The sequence below is a fragment of the Leucoraja erinacea genome, chromosome 26 (assembly GCF_028641065.1).
Source record: "Leucoraja erinacea ecotype New England chromosome 26, Leri_hhj_1, whole genome shotgun sequence".
Lineage (NCBI taxonomy): Eukaryota > Metazoa > Chordata > Chondrichthyes > Rajiformes > Rajidae > Leucoraja > Leucoraja erinaceus.
Window position 1 is genome coordinate 25,171,136 of NC_073402.1, and position 22,146 is coordinate 25,193,281.

Consider the following 22,146-nt stretch of genomic DNA (forward strand, 5'->3'; position numbering starts at 1 on the left):
GTATCAATTACCTTCTGTGGCAGAGAATTCCAGAGATTCACCAGAGATTTTCGCATCTCGGTCCTAAAAGACTTCCCCCTTATCCTTAAACTGTGACCCCCTTGTTCTGGAATTCCCCAACATCGGGAACAATCTTCCTGCATCTAGCCTGTCCAACCCCTTAAGTGGCGCAGCGGTAGAGTTGCTGCCTCACAGCGCCATGGACCCGGGTTCGATCCTGACTACGGGTGCTGTCTGTACGGAGTTTGCACGTTCTCCCCTTGACCTGCGTGGGTTTTCTCCGAGATCTTCGGTGTCTTCCCGCACGCCAAAGACGCACAGGTTTGTAGGATATTTGGCTTGGTATACAGTAAATGCAAAATTATCCCCAGTGTGTGTGTAGGGTAGGGTTAATGCGTGAGGATCGCTGGTTGGTGCGGAAGGGCCAGTTACTGCGCTGTATCTCTAAACTAAACATGTCTTTCACCTGTGGGAGCAACCAACCACCTTGTCACTGGCAGAACGTGCAAACTCCTCATTGCCAGCATGACGGATCAGGACCGAGCCTGGATCAATGGAGTTGTGAGGGAACGGCACTCCCTTCAGCATCACCGTGCCTTCAGAATCAGAATCAGAATGCTTCATTGTCATTGCATGTGTCACATACAACGAGATTACTGTGTCTCTCCATTTAAAAGAACTTCAAACATTCACATATACTTTTTACACTCCCTCCCTCCCCAAACCCACCCATGGATTCACATTTACATAAATTAACACTCTCCCCCCCCCCCCCCCCCCCCCCCCCCCCCCCTTCCCCATAACCCACCCACTCCCGAGACAGAGTTCAGTTCCAAGATTGCTGATGGGTAAAAGCTGTTCTTGAGTCTGGTAGTGCGTGATTTTAGCGACCTGTACCTTTTTCCTGAGGGCAGCAGTGTGAAAAGGTGGTGACAAGGATGTGTAATGTCTCTTTTTTTTTTTTAAATTGTTTTTACTCTCTCTTTTAATGTTTTTATTGTCGTGTAATAATTTTTTGTCCATGATTTGTCATGTACAGCACTTTGTTGCAACAGTGGTTGTTTTTAAAGTGCTCTATAAATAAAGTTATTATTATTATTATTATTATTATTTCACGATATTACAGGTCCTGCTGCAGCATCTGGAGTGGTAAATGTCCTCCAGAGGGGGCAGGGGGGGTCCAATGATACCCTGGGCAGTTTTCTATCACCCTCTGGAGAGCTGCTCTGTCAGCTGCTGAACAGTTCCCAAACCAGGCAGTTATGCAGTAAGTCAGTATGCTTTCTACCAAACAGCGGTAGAAAGACTCCAGCAGTTTAGCAGACAGATGGGCCTTCCTCAATATTCTGAGGAAGTAAAGTCCCTGTTGTGCCTTTTTTTACAACTACAGCAGAGTTCACAGACCATTTAAGATCCTCACTGATGTTGATCCCCAGAAATGTAAAACTAGGCAACCTCTCCACCTCCTCGCCCCCTATCTTCCTGCATGGCATTAACGACAGCTCCACTTGCCCAAATTAGCAAAAATGTTGGTTCCCAAACTCTAACCTCCAGCATTTACCGTTTTATGATAAATCTCCTGTCTTTGTTATAGAACCCTTCAATGCCAGCTCCAGGTTTCGGCGACTCTCCATGGGAAGAGAAGAGCTCAGTTACGGAGTGCGATTTGACTCCATGACTTACCTGCCGAAGCAGAAGAAGGCGAAGTGAAGACCCAGCAGGGTGACGACTGCATGTCTGATGGCATGGCTGGTTTTGCTTGGGTGCAGGTAGTACCGAAATAACAAGGCTGCAAACAATCCAAAAAACTGGCACATGGCAAAATTTACCTGCAGGGGAACGAAAATAATTCTCTGTAACTTTGTGAATGTCGTAAATTGGAATAGAACTGCACAGGAAAAAACTTGTACTTACACTACTACATCTTTAATACAAGAATAATATCCAAAGGTGCATCAATCACCACAGTGAAGACAGTTAATTAGCACCGAGTGACACAAAGGATAACCAGAGACCCAGGTTCGATCCTGACAATAGATAATAGACTATAGGTGCAGGAGTAGGCCATTCGGTCCTTCGAGCCAGCACCGCCATTCAATGTGATCATGGCAGATCATCCCCAATCAGTACCCCGTTCCTGCCTTCTCCCCATATCCCCTGACTCTGCTATTTTTAAGAGCCCTATCTAGCTCTCTCTTGAGAGCATCCAGAGAAACTGCCTCCACCGCCCTCTGAGGCAGAGAATTCCACAGACTCACCACTCTCTGTGAGAAAAAGTGTTTCCTCGTCTCCGTTCTAAATGGCTTACTCCTTATTCTTACCTTGGGTGCTGTCTTTGTGGAGTTTGCACATTCTCCCTGTGACTATGTGGGTTTTCCTCTGGGTGCTCTGGTTTCCTCCCACATTCCTAACATGTGCAGATTTGTACATTGATTGCCCTCTCTAAATTGCCCTCTCATGCGTAGGGAGTGGATGAGAAAGTGGGACAATGTAGAACTTGTGTGAACGGGCGATCGATGGTGAGTGTGGAGTCAGTGTGTCGAAGCGCCTGTTTTCATGCGGCGTTTTTCAATCTATCAAATATTGGGACAAAGAGCTTAATGCAGCAGACAGATGCTAACAAAGTATTTTAGAGGAAGAACAGAGGCCAAAGATGTTAGTCTTTAGAGAAACAGCGTAGAAACATACCCTTTGGCTCAGTGAGTCTGTGTGATCAGTGATCACACCGTACACTAGCACTATCCAACATTTTTCAATTTTACCAAAGCTAATTAACCTACAATCCTTTACATCGTTGGAATGTACGAGGAAATGGAGCACTCCGAGAAAACCCACATGGTTAGTGGGAAAACATGCAAACTCCGTACAGACAGCACCCGCAGTCAGGATAGAATCAGGGTCTCTGGCGTTGTACAGCAGCAACACTTCGAAGGCAACCTCATCATTCCCATCTCCATTACACAGCTGCATCTCTTCACCAGATAAACGCTGTCCAGGGTCTGACATCCCCAGAGGAACATGGGTGAAGCTCAACAGATTTGGTACTGGAGTTGGGCGTTTCAATGCCAGCGTGTGGAGATGGGGGCTCTGCCAGAGCCCAGCCTGCGAATGCAGAGTAGAACAACAGACAGCTAACCATGTCAACTCTGGGTGCCCGCTCTACCACCCACCAAATGGAGCTCAGTCAGGGCCCGGCAGAAATTGACGCAGAGACAACAACCTGGCTGCTCAACACCCGGCTTGAGATCTAACTATTCCTTTGGTTTATGTTTCATTCGCAAGAAGAAGACTACCGTTGCGCCACTGTGACGTTCCTAATGTTAATGTTGGGAATCTCAGAAGCTTGTGCCCAGGAAACAGACGACATAGTCTGAGGAAGGGTCCGGACCCGAAACGTCACCTATTCCTTTTCCCCCAGAGATGCTGCTTGACCCGCTGAGTTAGTCCAGCACTTTGTGTCTAACTTCAGATGGCATAGTCATCATTGCTAGCTTGACGGAGTTCAAGAATTATGTATTAGTGGAGAAACCTACAGAAGAAGGGTGGGACCAGCCTGAGGAAGCATTTGCAAAATAGAATTCGGTTTTTTGTTCTACAGGTGCACAACCTTTTATCCGAAGTTCCAAATAACGAAAAGCTCCGAATAGCAGACATTTTCTCGGTCCTTGAAGAAAGGTCCTTGAAGACGTTCACCGAGGGCGGCCCGCAGAGGTGACAGCGGAACCTCCGGTCGGTCCTCGAAGAAAGGGGAACTAAATCCCCATTCATAAAAGAGAAGGTGAGGGTATATTGTGCGGGAGGGTTAATAATTGACAATCTGCTGCTGCCTGCCCGCTGAGTTAAAAAGTTCCCATGATAGATACACAGTGTATCGTGAATCTTGCGTGGGAACTTTTTAACTCAGCGGGCAGGCAGCAGCAGATTGTCGCTCCCTTCAGTTTCACCCCACTTACACCCCTCTGCTTCCCGGTCATGTGTGTGACCCCTTCCCTCCCCTCTCCAGCTCCCCGCCCATTGCACCGGCGCGGGGGCTTTGCACTGCCTTCACGTCGGCGATGGCAGCCAGCAGGTCAGTGCCAGTCACCGGAGATGTCAGGACTAACGGGACACCGACCCCCAGGCCCACTGCAAGCACGGAGATCCCAGAGACCCACAGCCAGCAGCAGCCCAGCCCCGTTCCAACTCCAGAGGAAAACTGCAAACTGGCCGGAGACGTCAGGACCACCAGAAGCCGCTCCCCGATGGGCCGCTACGGCGACAAGTGGCAGTTCGCCCACAGCCCGAGCTGCGCCCCCTCATCGGGACACCGACTCCCAGGCCCACTGCAAGCACGGAGATCCCAGATCAGCAACTCCAGCCCAGCCCCGCTCCTACTCCAGAGGAACACACTCCCCGTAGGGGCAGAAGCTGATGGTGTGCAAGGTACGTCTTGTTCTTGGGGTGGCGCAGCTCGGGCTGTGGGCGAACTGCCACTTGTCGCCATAGTGGCCCATCAGGGAGCGGATTCCTCTGGAGTTGGAGGGGGAGGGGGGTATTGTGCTGTTTGATCGCCCCCTGCTATCCCAGGGACAGGGAGACACAGCGGCTTTTGAGACTGGTGGGCAATCACTTCCAAAGTTCTGCCCACACAGTCAGTACACCTCTCCTACACTGCATTTCATACAAACATTTATTCTGCAAGAAAAAACTACATTGAAGACTCAAACTCGCGACCGAGTAACTGCCGGGATCGAGGCGCAAACTCGCGACCTTGCGGATATGAGCCGAGCACTCTACCACTGAGCCAGCCGTCAAAATCTACGCTAAAAATCTTCCATTCCGAAGGCCGAAAAATTCTGAATTACGAAAAGTGTCTGGTCCCAAGGCTTTCGGATAAAAGGTTGTATATATATATTAGATATATATATATATTTAGTAGCAGTGGCAATATCCATTTAAGCCCTTGTGTTGCCATCTAGCCCATGCCATAGGGTTGGGGTCTGTTTTTTTTAACCAATTTATAGTCATGTGTCCTATTAACTCCCAATGTGAAAAAGATATTTTTAAAAATCTATTTTGATGATGCCTCCATGAAGCACTCGGGATGATTTTACCAAAATTATGTAGCAATATAAATAAAGCTCGTATCAAAAATTGGTTGTACTCTAATCATGAAGTGCGTAAGATCCCAATTTGCAGGAGGAACAGAAACACGATTACTCATTCAGTCTTCCTGCTTTGTGGTTCAATGACCAGCACTGATTGGCGCTCATTCATTACACTGGACTACAGCAAACTTCTCCTGATCACAACGAGATGATTCATTTTCTCCACTTCTCTCACTTGTTCAACGGGGCGGGAGGTTGCAACCTTCACGTGGTCCACCCTGTTTCGACTAATGCAATCAACCCGATGTGCAGAAACAAATAGATGTAATGTTTTTTATGCCACTTGATCTGCAACTTTAGGCCGTGCACGCCATACGCAAGAGGAAGACTTGTTCAACGGAAAGTTTCATGATGTCAACTCAAAGATTAGAGACTGAGGTGATGCTCAACGTACCCTTTCTCATGTGATGTAACTTAATAAGAGCGGCAACATTAACACAGAAATTGGTTTATACATTGTGTAACGACGGCTGATCCGTGCATCTTCAAGTGTAGGAAGGGACGACAGACGCTGGTTTACACCAAAGATAGACACAAAATGCTGGAGCAACTCAGCGGGACAGGCAGCGTCTCTGAAGAAGGGTCTTGACCCAAAACATCACCCATTCCTTCTCTCCAGAGATGCTGCCTGTCCTGCTGAGTTACTCCAGCATTTTCCATGCAAGAGGTTTCCAAGTTAGAATACAAATGCTCCCCGACTTAAGCAAGGATTACGTCCCGTGGATCCTCGTGTGAGTTAGACGTTACTTAAGTTGGAAGCGGGTGTGCTACTGCACACATGTAAATTTACTGTTTGATGCAGAGACCACGGGGGGAGCTCCAAGGTGGAGACCATGATGGGGGGGAGGCTCCGGCAAGGAGACCACCCAATCATCCACAAGAAAATCCACAAGACTGGCTTGCGGAAACAGCCACATGCGACGGCATTGGCCCGCTGCTACTTAGACTACAGAGGCGCAACTCGGAAATAGATCAGTGGGCTTAATGAATTGCTTATGTAAGTGTGAGTTTCTGCAAGTCGATAGGTCATAGGAGCAGAATTAGGAGGAGAATTAGGCCATTCGACCCATTAAGTCTACTCTGCCATTTAATCATGGTTGATCCATCTCTCCCTCCTAACCCCATTCTCCTGCCTTCTCCCCATAACCCCCGACACCCATACTAATCAGGAATCTATCTCTCTGCCGTAAAAGTATCCATTGACTTGGCCTCCATAGTCATCTGCGGCAGTGAATTCCACAGATTCACCACCCTCTGACTAAAGAAATTACTCCTCATCTCCTTCCTAAAGGAACGTCCTTTAATTCTGAGGCTGTGACCACTGGTCCTAGACTCTCCCACAAAGTGGAAACATCCTCTTCACATCCACTCGATACAGGCCTTTCACTATTCGGTAAATTTCAAAGAGGTACCCCCTCATCCTTCTAAACTCCAGCGAGTAGATGCCCAGTGCCTTCAAACACTCATCATAGATTAACCCAAGTTGGAGAGTGGCTGGATAATGCATGTACTTTAGTCATCAACAGCTACTTGGTCCATTAGTGGAGGTGTTCCAAATAACTCCACAGAAATGCTGTCAACTAAGTAACATAAAGCGCATTTCAGGATGGACGAAAATGCACATTTAAAGAAGTGGCTTAAAGGAGCAGGGAGAATATTGAAGCCAATGCTAAAGCTTAGGGTCAGATAGATGAAGGAATCACCACTAATTGGCTGTGAGACCAAGCGTAGGCTTGGCGATCGATTCGCCCAATACCCCCGCTCGATTCGCAATAACCAACCGGATCTCCCGGTGGCTCAGCACTTCAACTCCCCCTCCCATTCCGAATCCGACATTTCTGTCCTGGGCCTCCTCCATGGCCAGAGTGAGGCCCACCGTAAATTGGAGGAGCAGCACCTTATATTTTGCTTGGGTAGTTTATACCCCAGCGGTATGAACATTGACTTCTCCAATTTCAGGAAGTCCCCGCTTTCTCCTCCCTTTCCCAGCTCTCCTTCAGCCCACAGTCTCCGCCTCTTCCTTTCTTCTTCCCGCCCCCCACCCCCTCACATCAGTCTGAAGAAGGGTCTCGACCCGAAACGTCGCCTATTTCCTTCGCTCCATAGATGTTGCCTCACCCACTGAGTTTCTCCAGTATTTTTGTCTACCGGTAACAAAACTAAACGTGAGGTACATACATACATGCATAGGAGTTATTTTTCTGCCCTGTTTTATACAATTATTTCATTTTACATTATGCACCAAAATATCGAATTGTAACTTTCTTTTTTTTTCCACTTTAGTCTTTTTTGCTTTTAAGCATACACAAACAAAACACAAATATAACAACGAAACATACAACATTGCAGTGAAACGTACAACAGTGCATAAACTTGCACTTACATCCGTTTACAATTAATGATGCAGTTTACAGAACCATTTTCTTATTAAAAAAATTTCCAATAACTTACATTATTGTCAATAAAATTATACAGCGTTGATGACTTTATTTCTATACCTAATTCATGTTTCCCATTTTCTGTTAAACTCATCTTCTTTCACTCTTAGAGAATATGTCGTTTTCTCCATGACAAATATTTCCTGTACTATTTCTGACCATTGTCTAAGTCTGGGTGTGTCCACTGCAAGCCAGTTTCTTGTAATGGCCTTTCTGCCAGCTGTGAGCAGGATATTAACCAAGTAATGATCTTCCTTCAGCACCACTGTATTTATGTTACCCAGATATAAAATGGAACACTTCTTGGAGACTATATATCCTGATACCTCCTTTAATTCTGAATTCACTGTCCAAAAATGGTTCTATTTTTGGGCAACTCCAGAAGATATGTGCATGATTTGCATCTGCTTGGCCACATTGTCTCCAGCATGTTTGCTGCCTTAGAATTTGCTTGCTTTTTATGTTAAGCTTGCGGGCCAGAGTTGATGTCAAGCCTATTGAGCCTCATTCCAAAGGGTGTCACAGTGGCAAAGCAGTAGACTTGCTGCATTACAATTTTGAGGTTGTATCCTGGTTTGATCCTGACCATGTGTGCTGTCTGTACGGAGTTTGTACGTTCTCCCTGTGACCGCGTGGGTTTTCTCCGGGTGCTCCGGTTTCCTCCCACACTCCAAAGACGCACAGGTTTGTAGGTTTGCTTTGTTGTCACCTTCTCCCAGCTAACAATGATCTATTCTACATCTTCTGTGATCCCCATCCCCTTTGTCCTGGTTTCACACCTTACACATCCTTATCTATGTATCTCCCTCTTCCCGACATCAGTTTGAAGAAGGCTCACGACCCGAAACGTCACCCATTCCTTCTCTCCAGAGATGGTGCCTGGCCCACTGAGTTACTCCAGCATTTTGTAGGTCAATTGGTTTTGGTACATTGTAAAATGGTCCCAAGTGTGTGGGACAGTGTTAGTATACAGGGTGATTGGTGGTTGGCGTGGCCTCAGTTGGCCAAAGGGCCTGTTTCCACACTGTAACTCTAGAGTCGAAAAAGTCTAAATTCACTGCATGTGGAAGTGTTAGTTTAGTTTCCACCATCACGAGTCAATGACCTGGCCAGAGCACATGTATAGTGACATCAGTCAGACCATAGCTCATGTGTAGATTCTGACAGCCTAGACTGGCAACCCACAGCCTGGATCCAACCAAGCTAGTCATGGTGGCGCAGCTGTAGAGTTGCTGCCTTACGGCGAATGCAGCGCCGGAGACCCGGGTTCAATCGTGATTACGGGGTGCCGTCTGTACGGAGTTTGTATGTTGATCTGCGTGGGTTTTCTCCGAGATCTTCGGTTTCCTCCCACATTCCAAAGACGTCCAGGTTTGTAGGTTAATTGGCTTGCTAAATGTAAAAATTGTCCCTAGTGGGTTAATGTGCGGGGATCGCTGGTCGGTGCGGAGGGCCGTTTCCGCGCTGTATCTCTAAACTAAACATACCCCATGACCTCACTAAAGAAAAGGCTTACTTTTAAAATAAACATTGACATTGCTGTGCAGAAATAGGCCCTTTGGCCCATCGGGTCTGCATCGAACATCAGTTCCCGTACACTTCTTCTTCTTGCATATGGCGTGCACAGCCTAAAGTTGTGCGACAACTTGTTCTATTTGATCATATTTGATTGTGCACGCTGGGTTGATTGCATTCGTCGAAACAGGGTGGACTACGTGAAGATTGCAATCTCCCACCCCAGTTCCCGTGCACTGGCACTGTCCTACACACTAGGGACAATTTACAATTTTACCGAAGCCAATTGATCTACAAATTTGTACGTCCTTGGACTATCTACTTCATTGGAGACTCTCGGACTATCTTTAATCAGACTTGACCTTGCTCTATACATTATCGTGTATCTGTACACAGTGGACGGCCCGATTGTAATCACGTGTAGTCTTTCCGCTGACTGGATAGCACGCAACTAAAGCCACCCCTGTACCTTGGTGCACGTGACAATAAAGTCAATCTAAAGGGGTTCATTTCTAACCATAAATGCCTTTGAAAAGATAGTCGAACTGCCGGCAACCATCTGATGAAGGTGCGGTCAAAATGCAATTGAGTAAAGAGATGCAGGATTTAGATCAGTGACACAGAAGGACTTTAAAAATATTTCCAAATCAAGAAATAGGGAGGCACAGTGGCCCAGCAGTAGAGTTGCTGCCTTGCAACATCAGAGGCCTGGGTTCGATCCTGACTACAGGTGCTGTCTGAGGTGGACTAACTGCTCATCAGTCAATAAACAATAGACAACAGGTGCAGGAGTAAGCCATTCGGCCCTTTGAGCCAGCACTGCCATTCAATGTGATCATGGCTGATCATCCCCAATCAGTACCCCGTTCCTGCCTTCTCCCCATATCCCCTGACTCCACTATCTTCAAGAGCCCTCTCTCTTGAAAGTGTCCAAAGAACCCGCCTCCACTGCCCTCTGAGGCAGAGAATTCCACAGACTCACCACTCTCTGTGAGAAAAAGTGTTTCCTCGTCTCCGTTCTAAATGGCTTACTCCTTATTCTTAAACTGTGGCCCCTGGTTCTGGACTCAACTCAATCGGGAACATGTTTCCTGCCTCTAGCGTGTCCAAACCCTTAACAATCTTAATCATAAGTCGTTAAGCAAACAAGTTAAATACCTTCAGAAATCTGTGCACAGAAGTGAAATTTAAATGTAATATTCGTAAGTGTTTACCATTGAACTTTTACTCAATCACAGCTAAATAACAAAGATGTACTTCCATTTATAGAGCACCTTTCTTGTCATACACACTAACACCTTCTTTACTGAATTACTCAAGTCACTGTTTTTCTGCAAGTCAATAGATGACACACTGGTCAACCTGAGGAGCACCTTCAGCAACAGACTGGCATCACCAAGATGCAGCACAGAACGCCACAGGAGATCATTTTTCCCTGTGGCTATCAAACTGTACAACTCCTCCCCCTTCGGTCATGGGGTAGACTGACCCCCCCCCCCCCCCCCCCCCCCCCCCTTTGCTCACCCCCAATCCTTTCCACTCGTCACTTTAATTTCATGTTTCATGTATCTTGTGACTGATGGCAGATCAATTTCCCTCCTGGGATAAATAAAGTTCTATCGTATCGTAATGAAATTGGAATTCATTGATTTGTGGGGATATTGGTGAATAGATATTCCCCTCCCCCCCCCCGCCCGATTAATATATTTGATATTTGATCAAAATTCTTTGATGTTTGATCAAAATTCTTTGACCTGCTTGCCATAATGCCACAGATCAGATACTTGGTCAGAAAGAAATGGCTGGTCCCACAACCTTCCTAGATTATTGTTTCAACGAATGACCCCGTATTTACACCATGCCTTTCCACAAAGTGCCACAGCCAATTCAGTACTCTTGGAAGTGTGGCCACTGTTGCCATTTTCCCACTTTCCGCCAACAAAAAGTTTTTCACTGAATCCTGGTGCATGTGACAATGAACGAAATGAAACCAAAATTAATGCCTTAAAGTGGGTTGGCCGGCTACAGAAAGCAAGATCCAACACATAGCAAAACGAAGTTCTTACAGATAGATTAAACAAAAAAAAAATTCTTAGAGGATAAAAGTCTGGAGAACTACTGCCAAAAAGTGTCATGGATCATAAAGGCACGAAATAGAAAGGGCTGGTTAATTGTAATATTTGTCTTAACACATGATGTCTGTAGCCCTTGTGTTGCTTCATAGAACCAGTCTGAATTTCACGCTCTGCCCTTGGACTTAACCCCACAAACTTTTAACACAGAGAGGGTCAAGGCTGACACCAAATTCAGCCCCGAATTGAGTTTGAAAGAAGGGTCCCGACCCGAAACGTCACCCATCCTTTTTCTCCAGGGATGCTGGCTGACCCGCTGAGTTACTCCAGCACTCTGTGTCCAACTTCGGTGTAAACCAGCATCTGTAGAGAGTTCCTTCTCTACAACCAAATTCCACCCCAACTAAGAAGTTAAACTGATCACCACGCTTCACCAAGAGGAGAACGGAGGTACACAAAAAATGCTGGGGAAACTCAGCGGGTGCAGCAGCATCTATGGAGCGAAGGAAATAGGCAACGTTTCGTCCCAAAAAATGCTGGAGAAACTCAGCGGGTGCAGCAGCATCTATGGAGCGAAGGAAATAGGCAACGTTTCGTCCCAAAAAATGCTGGAGAAACTCAGCGGGTGCAGCAGCATCTATGGAGCGAAGGAAATAGGCAACGTTTCGTCCCGAAACGTTGCCTATTTCCTTCGCTCCATAGATGCTGCTGCACCCGCTGAATTTCTCCAGCATTTTTTGTGTACCTTCGATTTTCCCAGCATCTGCAGTTCCTTCTTAAACACCAAGAGGAGAACGGCGTGTCTTTTTCGGCAGAACATTCAAAGTTTCATTCCCATTATGATTTGTTTTACTGGGGCCACCTCGAGTTAGTAAGTACCTGCTCTATGGGGAGACGGAGTGCCTCGCTGAGGGGCAGGAGCAGCTCGGATCCACTGCTGCTGGACTGCATGGCCGGTGGTTGGAGTGCGGCGGTCTCTCTGTGTCTCTTCAAGTCGCCTGGAACTGAGCGGCGGCTCCTCATCTGAAACTCACAAAACTCGCACAAACTCCCTGCTCCGCCCTAGTCTGGCCCCGCCATCCAAGGCTAACATCACCACCAAAGATCCTGCTCTGCTGTAAGATCTTTGATCACCACCAGCACAAACCCTTGTCCCTTTCGTCAGCCTCCCACTGCCGAACGTCATCGTTTCTAAAGCCGGGCCTGGGTGACTTAAGAAATCGTTTAACGACAATTTAACCGCAAAAGGATTCCTCGATGGGTGTTTCCCGGAGGACCCATACTTTTTAAGGTTGGGTCTTTGAGACAACTGGTGCGATAGCGCGCCCTGATGGTCAGTTGTTCAACAACTCGAGCAGCGAGACAAAACTTTATTATTCACTGGACTTGGTTTCACCAAGTGATTGCAAAATCCTCTTTTTGCGGAAAAAAAAGTATAAAAACGCACACGTCTAGATTCCGAATAGGGTGATTTCACCAAATGTCAAATGAGCGTAGATTCCCCCCCTCACGTGACCGAAAATTTTAACTGGAGGACATATGTCACTTCGGTACATGTTAGTGAATGGGGAAACACACACTTTCCCACCCGTTAAATACATGGAAAACGGCCGATTTTTGAGCTGAAATTTTCTGTGCTAGTCGGGGTGACCGTGAAGCACAGCGACCTAAATTTTCAGGCAAAAAAAAAGATAGAAAGTAAGGTAATTACAAGAGGGAACTGAAGGTGGAAAAACAGCGGAAGTGAACAGCAGACATTTGCCGTGGAGATTTAAAGGTCCAAAATATCGGGAATTATCGCGTTTGCTCGCTGAATTTCATCAAAAGTAAGGCATTATTAACTTACTTTTGATGAAATTCAGCGAGCAAACGCGATGGCGGGGCCAGACTAGGGCGGAGCAGGGAGTTTGTGCGAGTTTTGTGAGTTTCAGGTGAGGAGCCGCCGCTCAGTTCCAGGCGACTTGAGGAGACACAGAGAGACCGCCGCACTCCAGCCAGTGAAAGGCTTGGCTTAGATTACTGAACAGTGAATGTCTAGGATAGAGTGGATGTGGGGAGGAAGTTTCCACTAGTGGGAGAGCCTTGGACTGGATGTCATGTCCTCAGAATTAACTTTAGGAAGGAGGTGAGGAGGAATTTCTTTAGCCAGAGGATGGTGAATCTGTGGAATCTATTTTCACAGAAGGCTGTGGAGACCAAGTCAATTGATATTTTTCAGGGCAGAGATAGATAGATACAAGATACATTTATTTGTCACATGTGCCAGATGGCACAGTGAAATGTGATTACCATACAGCCATACAATAAAGGACACAACACATGATAGAGTTCAACATAAAAACATCCCCACACAGCAGAATCAAACGTTTCCCACTGTGAGGGAAGGCACCAAAGTCAGTCCTCTTCCTCTAATGTTCCACAATGTTCACCCGTGGTCTAATCAAGATAGATTCTTGATTAGTACGAGTGCCAGGGGTTATGGGAAGAAGGCAGGAGAATGGGGTTAGGAGGGAGAGATAGATCAGCCATGGTTGAATGGTGGAGCAGAATTGATGGGCCGAATGGCCTAATTCTGTCCCTATCACTTATTGCTCTCTGATCTTATTAAGGGACAGTTTCTTCCCATCTGTTATCAGGCAACTGATTCATCCTACCAACAAAAGTAGGCCTGAACCACTATTCCCCTCATTGGAGACCCTTGGACTATCTTTGATCAAACGTTACTGGCTTTATCTTGCACTAAACATCATTCACATTATTCCCTTTGGCCATGTATCTGCACGCAGTGGATGGTTCGATTGTATTCATGTATTGGCTTTCCGCTGACTGGTTAGCATGCAACAAAAACTTTTCACTATACCTCGGTACACGTGACAATAAACTAAGCTCAACTCAAAAGGGAAATGCCACTGTAAATATGAAACGTATAGTCTTCAATTTAAAAGACGGAGCTGATCTTCAAAAGATAAGATTTTCCAATAGGCGAGAAAATGGCCCAGCGGAATCTAGTGTTTAGGAAGGAACTGCAGATGCTGGTTTAAACTGAAGATGGACACAAAGTAACTGGAGTAACTCAGGACCGACAACAACTTTGGAGAGAAGGAATGGGTGACGTTTCGGATCGAAACCCTACTACAGACAATCAAGTCAAGAGTGTTTTGTCATGTGTCCCGACAGGGAATAATGAAATTCTTACTTGCAGCTGTACACTTTTGACTTTAGAAATACAGCACAGAAACAGGCCCTTCAGTCCACTGAGTCCACAATGACCAGCGATCACCCCGTACACTAGCATTATTCTACACACCAGGGGCAATTTACTATTTTACAGAAGCCAATTAAAACTACAAACCTGCACGTCTTTGGAGTGTGGGCGGAAACCTGAGCTCCCGGAGAAAATCCACGCAGTCACAGGGAGAAGGTACAAACTCCATACAGACAGCACCCATAGTCAGGATTGAACCCTGGTCTCTGGCGTCGCAAGGCAGGAACTCTACTGCAGAGCCACTGTGCGGCACAGATATGTAAACATAGTACTCTGTAGAAACCATAATAAACACCAAAATAGTTCAATAAAAAACAAACAAATAATATGGTACAAGAACATAAACAAAGCCGCAAGGTCCTAGTCATATCAAGGCAGTTGGTAGAGTGAATCTGCTGAATTCCATTGTCATAGGGACTCGGGGAGTTAGTGACAGATAGAAGTGACCTTAGGTAAATTAATAGGGGAGTGAGTGGTCCTTTTGATTAGGGAAGACAGATACACAGCTCACTTTTGCATGAGGCTGCTCTTGGCATTAAAAACAAATCCAAAATCACTTTAATATCAAGCAAAGTTAAAAGAACACAACCAAAAAATATTTAAGAAAGAACTGCAGATGCTGGAAAAATCGAAGGGAGACAAATTGCTAGAGGAACTCAGCGGGTTCCTGGTCGAGGCCGTTTCGGGTCGAGACCCTTCTTCAGACCTGAAAAAGGGTCTCGACCCGAAACGTCGCCTATTCCTTCTCTCCATAGATGCTGCCTCACCCGCTGAGTTCCTCCAGCATTTTTGTCTACCTAAGACCAAGAACTAACTTTATCCAAGTGATAAACTTTAAAGAGCACTTCAATTGAGTAGCGGGAACAAGGAGAGGTTTAGTGAGGTCCATAATTAATGGTGGGGAAACAAATATTGGGGGTTTACAAGAGGTCAAACTAGAGGAGAGCATACAAAATGTAGGAACAAGGAACTTCAATTGCTGGTTTACAAAATAGATACAAAGTGCTGGAGTAATTCCATTGTTACATGGATAGGATAGGTGTAGAGGGATATGAGCCAAATGCAGGCAGGTGGGACAAGTGTAGATGGAACTATTCTAAGACAGAACCAGGGGCCACAGTCTTAGAATAAAGGGGAGGTCATTTAAGATTGAGGTGAGAAAAAACGTTTTCACCCAGATAGTAGTGAATTTACGGAATTCCCTGCCACAGAGGACAGTGGAGGCCAAATCACTGGATGGATTTAAGAGAGAGTTAGATAGAGCTCTAGGGGCTAGTGGAGTCACAGGATATGGGGAGAAGGCAGGCACGGGTTATTGATAGGGGACAATCAGCCATAATCACAATGAATGGCGGTGCTGGCTTGAAGGGCCAAATGGCCTCCTCCTGCACCTATTTTCTATGTTTCTATGTTGGTCACTGTGGGCAAGTTGGGCCGAATGGCTTGTTTCCACACTGTATGACTATGACTCTAACTCAGTGGGTCAGGTAGCATCTCTGGAGAACATGGCTAGGATATATTTTGGGTCAGGACCCTTCTTTGTATATTCTTCAGGATAGCAGAGACCTGGTAGGGTTGTAGGGCTGAAGGAGTTGTGGAGCTGGAGGATGCAGATGTATCTCATTACACAGGAAGGTCATGGACAGGAAAGGCACAAAGGTCTATCAAAGCTGGGCATCAGATTTGTCGAAAGGATTGAACTTCAAAGGCTCACAATAATTAGATGGAGATTAAGAAGCATGTCATAAAGTCTAGACGATATTCTGTGGGATTGGTTTGTGGGAACAGCGCTTTATGAAGAACGTAATAATTCCATGAAAAGTATAATATTTACAGTGCATAATTACAAGCAGGTTCTCAGCTCGATTAAAAGTTTGGTGTGCCAACAAAATGGTTCCGATTAGGGAGGACAAGATGAGATAAATTTGCATTAGTCTCCGTACACCTAACATGATCCAAGAACCAGGATGGGTCGGGATACATCACATCATGGTTTGGGAACAGCTCCATCCAAGAACACAAGAAATTGTAGAGAATTGCGGACACAGCCGTCCAGCCGAGACCATCACACAAACTAACCTCCCTTCCACTGACTCCAACTAAACTTCACACTACCTCGGCAAGGCCACCAGTATAATCAAGGACGAGTCTCACTCCCTCTTCTCCCATCTCCTGGTGCACAAAAAATATAAACGCTTGAAAGCACATACCACCAGATTCAGGAATAGCTTCTGCCCCTCTGCCCTATAAGACTTGAACGGACCTTTCATATGCTAAGGATGAATTCCTGATCTTCCAATCTACCTTGTTGTGGCACTTGCACTTTTTTTTTGTATGCACTTTCCTTGTAGCTGTAACACCATATTGTGCACTCTGTTTATTTTCTCTTCTCTACTATCTGTTGAACTCCTGTATGGTATGATCTGCCTGGCAAAATACAGTTTTCCACTGTATCTCGGTAAACATGCCAATATCAATGTTTGAATATCCCACAATACTCTGAGAGCTAAGGTCACCCTTAATGAACTCTTCCTTAATAACTACACCATACTTGTACATATGACAAAAACTCAACTTGATTTGATTAATGATTGACCAGATTGTTATTTTATCAGAGATACCAGGAGACCGAGGAGTGGTTCCCAGGAATAACTAGTGCCTTGAGCAATGAAGGAGAACATAGTCTTACCCTTTGAAAACATAGTCTCACTTGTTGAGCCATTTTTCCATCTTCAGTGTGATGAGCATATGCCCAAATTGTTCATGTTCATAAATCATACGAGCTGAATTAGGCCAATCGGCCCATCACGTCTACCCCGCCATTCAATCATGGCTGATCTATCTTTCCCTCTCAACCTCCTGCCTTCTCCCCATAACCCATGACTCCCTTATTAACCAAGAACCTGTCACTCTCTGCCTTAAAAATACCCTATGACTTGGCCACCACAGCCTTTAGTTAATTGGCTTCGGTGCAAATTATAAATTGTGTGGGTAGGATAGTGTTAATGTACTGGGTTTGCTGGTCAGCAGATCACTGGTTGGAGTGGTCTTGGTGGGCCGATGGCCTGTGTCAGTGCTGTATCTATCTCTAAACAAAACTAAACTAATGACTGGATGAATCCAAGTTTATTGTGGGTAGATGTCATGGATACTGATGCTGGAGATGAATTCATGATACAAACTAAACCTTCAATCAAACAGGTCGAGTATGAAAAAGGTCTCCCGAAACCTCACCTATCCATTTTCTGCAGAGATGCTGCCTGGCCCGTTGAGTTACTCCAGCACTTTGTGTCTTTTTGTGTCTTAACCAACATCTGCAGTTCCTTGTTTCTAGGTCAAAGTTTAATGCTGGGATATTTACATTTTTACAGCCATAATGACTGGTATTCTTATCATAACACAAATTATAGTGAAACAGTAAAGAAAGTGAAGAGAGTATTTTACTCAGGGGAGAATTGAATTGAATTTAGAATTGAATACATTTTATTAGCAAAGTATGTACACATACAAGGAATTTGCCTCAGTGCTTTGCTCGCAAGTAACAACACGATATACAGTAGACAATTAAAAATAATACATTATAATTTAAACATGCGCAGAATGAAATAAAATACCAGAGTGAAAAAGAGGCCACAGATTTTTGGCTGTTGAGTAGAACTACTGCTTGTGGAAGAAAGCTGTTTTTGTGTCTGGCTGTGGCGGCTTTGACAGATCGGAGTCTCCTTACAGAGGGAAGTACTTCAAAGTCTTTGTGGCCATGGTGAGAGGGGTCAGGGATGATCTTACCCCCTCGCTTCCTGGCCCTTGCAGTGTACAGTTCGTCGATGGGGGGAAGGTTGCAGTCAACAACCAATCGAACAATGTGCTGCACTCTCCGGGTGTCGTGCTTGGTAGCTGAGCCAAACCAGACCATGATGGAGAACGTGAGGGCTGGCTCTATGATGGCAGTATAAAACTGGACCATCATTGCCTGAGGCAGATTGCGTTTTCTCAGCTGCCGCAGGAAGTACATCCGCTGTTGGGCCTTTTTGACTTTGGAGTCGATGATGGTCTCCCATTTAAGGTTCCTGGAGATGATGGTTCCAAGGAACTTAAAAGACTCCACAGATGTGACTGTGGTGTTGTTGATGGTGAGTGGGTGGAGCGGAGGGGGAGCTCTCCTAAAGTCTACAATCAATTCCACCATCTTGAATGAATGACGAAGAATGAATCCCGTGTGGGCAAGTTGGGCCGAAGGGCCTGTTTCCACACTGTATCACTCTATGACTCTATAACTCTAACCAGAGTACGTAAGTTTAAGATAAGAGGGTGATAGATTTAATAGGAACCTGAGGGGCAATATTTTTTTCACACAGTAGTTGGTGGATGTATTGAATGCTTAGTTTAGTATATTGTCACATGAACAGAGCTACGGTGAAAAACTGTTGCTGCATGCTACCCAGTCAGCAGAAAGACAATACATGATTACAATCTGATTTTTACTCTTTGAATCACTTCCCTCTGGAAGGTGACTGCGGACTGTCAAAGCTGCCACAGCCAGACATAAAAACAGTTTTTATCAATGAGTGGTTGCTCGTCTCAATAACTAAAAATCTGTAGCCTCCCTTTGATCTGGTATTTTGTTGGTTCACATGCTTGATCAATGGTGTTTTATCATTAATGTTTTATTATTATTAATGTTTAGTGTGTTTTCTGAGTCATTCGTAACTGTCACTGTATGTCATGTTGTTACTTGTGGGCGGAGCACCATGGCAAATTCCTTGTATGTGAATACTTGGCCAATAAACTTACTTACTTACTTACTTAGAGGGCATCTCATTTTGAAACAGGAATGAGCAGACAGAGGAGGTAGCTGTGGGAGATACTATAACAACATTGAAAAGACATTTGGACGGGTACGTGGATATGAATGGTTTAGAGGGATAAGCACGGGGAGACGGGACTAGTGTACATGTTGTACATTAGTAGTGGTTGTTGGTTGGCATGGTCAGGATGGGCCAAATGGCCTGTTTCCATGCTGTATTACTCTAACTAGAACTGCTGAAATCAAAGCATCCGGTTCCAGTTGTGTGTGGAGTATGCAATTTATTCACCAAATAAAATCTTTCCCAAACCTCCCCCACATAATCAGTGCATGTGGTGACAGATATTCCATTGCCTCAAGGATTTAAGCCTCGATAGTCCAATCCTCGATTGATGACCGAGGATCAGAAGGTAATTAATACGCACCCACGACCTCTCCACGAGACATTCAATGCCATCGAAAGACAAATCTTCCAAAAACACTCTTGATTCAGTTTCTTTATTGCAGTATCACAAACAGTAAGATCATTCATACAAGCTTCTTCTTGTATAAGTCCATTTCAATCATACTCGTGCATGGTCAAAAACTATGTCTCTTACCCGATCTTCTTCGAACTAAACTCCTTGGGTGTCCGCACGAGAATCCCAGCCGCAAACACGCCTCAGTCTACGTATAAATCCCACCCACATAATTACAGGCAGATAAAATTGAAAGGTAAATGGTTAGAGCTATACTGAGTTAAGCGAACTGGCTACTTTTGGCTACAGTGCATCTTTTCCATCACTGAGGTTTTCTTTCCATTGTGTGCATGGAAGGAGATTAGCTTAGTTCACAGAAGGTGGTGGGTATGTGGAACGAGCTGCCAGAGGAGGTAGTTGAGGAGTTAGTTGAGCAAAAACGTTTAAAAGACATTTGGACAGGTACATGGATAGGAAAAGGTTAGAGGGATATGGGCAGGTGGGACCAACGTAGATGGGTTAACTTGGTCAGCGTTGGGCAAGTTGCGCCGAAGGACCTGCTTCCATGCTGAATGACTCAATGACTCTACATAACATCTTTGATTTAAACAACCAAGAAAACAACTGCCATTTCACAATAATTTGCCACTCGACAGCCCCATTGTGTTTAATGTGATTGCATATCTCACCCTGGCCTTTTCTGACACCGGATATTTTTTTTTTGGAAAAATGGTTTGTTAATAGAAGCTTAGAAAACAAATAAAAATTACGAAATTTAAGGTGCCAAAGTGGCACAGTCGTAGAGTTGCTGCCTCACAGCACCAGAAATGCGGGTTCGATCCTGACTAAGGGTGCTGTCTGTAAGGAGTTTTTACGTTCTCCCCGTGACCGTGTGGGTTTCCCCCCAGTGTTCGTCCCACATTCTAAAGACGTGCAGGTTTGTAGGTTAATTTGACTTCGGTAAAATGTGTAAATTGTCGCTAGTGTGTAGGATAGTGCTTGTGCATGCGGATCGCTGGCCGGCGCGGACTCAGTGGGCCGAGGGGCCTGTTTCCGCGCTGTATCTCTAAACTAAACTAAACTAAATTGAAATTAATGCTGCACACGTTATTGCCACCAGGGGCTTCCAGACAGGCTTCACCAACTACCAGAAGTGACGTTGGTTGCTAATTGCAAACGCTACAATGAACGAGCAAAGAAAATCTTTGCTGGCTTCTCATTCCTTCTCCGCCCCTCAATCCTGGGAGCGTTCTGATAAATCTAAGCCGGATAATTTTCATTGCTTCTATCTGCACTTGCTTTGAAATAAGACAATGAATCAAGAACACCATCTGCTCGTTCCATAAGTTGCTTCAACAGATAAAAACTGCCAGAGCGGAAATTCTTAAACTTATAATGCTGTTTGTAAAATGACGTGGTGCGTTCAGTGTGTGTGTGTGTGTGTGACTGTTTGATGAGTCCAGAATCAGTACCTCTCATAGTCATAGTGCCCTACAATGTGGAAATAGGCCTGTTGGCCCTACCTCTCCACGCCAGCTAACATGCACCATCTATGCTACTCCTTATGCCCGCATTTGGCCCATATCTTTCCAAACCCCATATCTTTCCAAACCTTTCCAATCTCGTGGGGAGACTGCCTGCTTTTGGGTAGAAGAGTCAAAGCAAAGAGATTGAGTGGGTAGATCTAAACGTATAGATAGGCTAAGCACTGGTAGCAATAAGCATGTGTCTCTAATTTACAAAGCTCGTTTTTTTATTGCTGTAACAAACTATGGGACTATCTGCTAAAGAGATACACTGTATCAAATTCCACTTTGCCTGGCTTTGTGGATTGTAAGTAATTTTCCTCAAGAAAATGTTTTCAGGAACTCACCTCTTTTCTAAATCAAAAAACAGAGATACTGCACAAAGCCACAAAAAAAAACAAAGTTACCAAAATTGAGAGGTGCGAAGTATTAGAAAAACTGGATGGACTGGACTTTTCCCCCCCTAGTGATAATAGCTGGTACATGGTGCCTATGACAAATTAAAACAACCACAACCCTGCAGAGATATTATCCAGATAAGTTTAGAATTAACCACATAAGGAGATAATAAAACAGGTGATTGATAAGTAGAAAGAAGGAACTGCAGATGCTGGTTTGTAAAAAAAAAAGACACAGTGTTGGAGTAACTCAGCAGGTCAGGCAGCATCTCTAGAGAACATAGGTTGGTAGCGTTTCATGTTAGGACCCTTCTTCGGACTTCAGACGGTGAATTCATAATTTGGTGAGAGGTAGTATTTTAGAGTCACAGAGTCGAACAGACAGGTAACAGGCCCTTCGGCCCAACTAGCCCACGGTGGCCTACATGCCCCATCTACATTAGCCCCACCTGGCTGCACTTGGCCCATAACCCTCTAACCTATCCATTGTCCCTGTCCAAGTTTCTTATATGTAACAATATTA

General features: G+C 45.2%; 1 protein-coding gene across 1 annotated transcript in view; it reads right to left on the bottom strand.

The window, feature by feature from the left end:
• LOC129709851 (lysophospholipid acyltransferase 2-like) overlaps positions 1-12,482 on the bottom strand; it is a 52,583-nt gene extending 40,101 nt beyond the window's left edge. The window contains exons 1-2 of the mRNA XM_055656468.1: positions 12,052-12,482; positions 1,684-1,829 (exon numbers count right to left, since the gene is read on the bottom strand). Of these exons, the coding sequence (XP_055512443.1) occupies positions 1,684-1,829; positions 12,052-12,195 (290 nt within the window). The 5' untranslated portion in view covers positions 12,196-12,482. The remainder of the gene's footprint in view (positions 1-1,683; positions 1,830-12,051) is intronic.
• Positions 12,483-22,146: the final 9,664 nt, after the last annotated feature.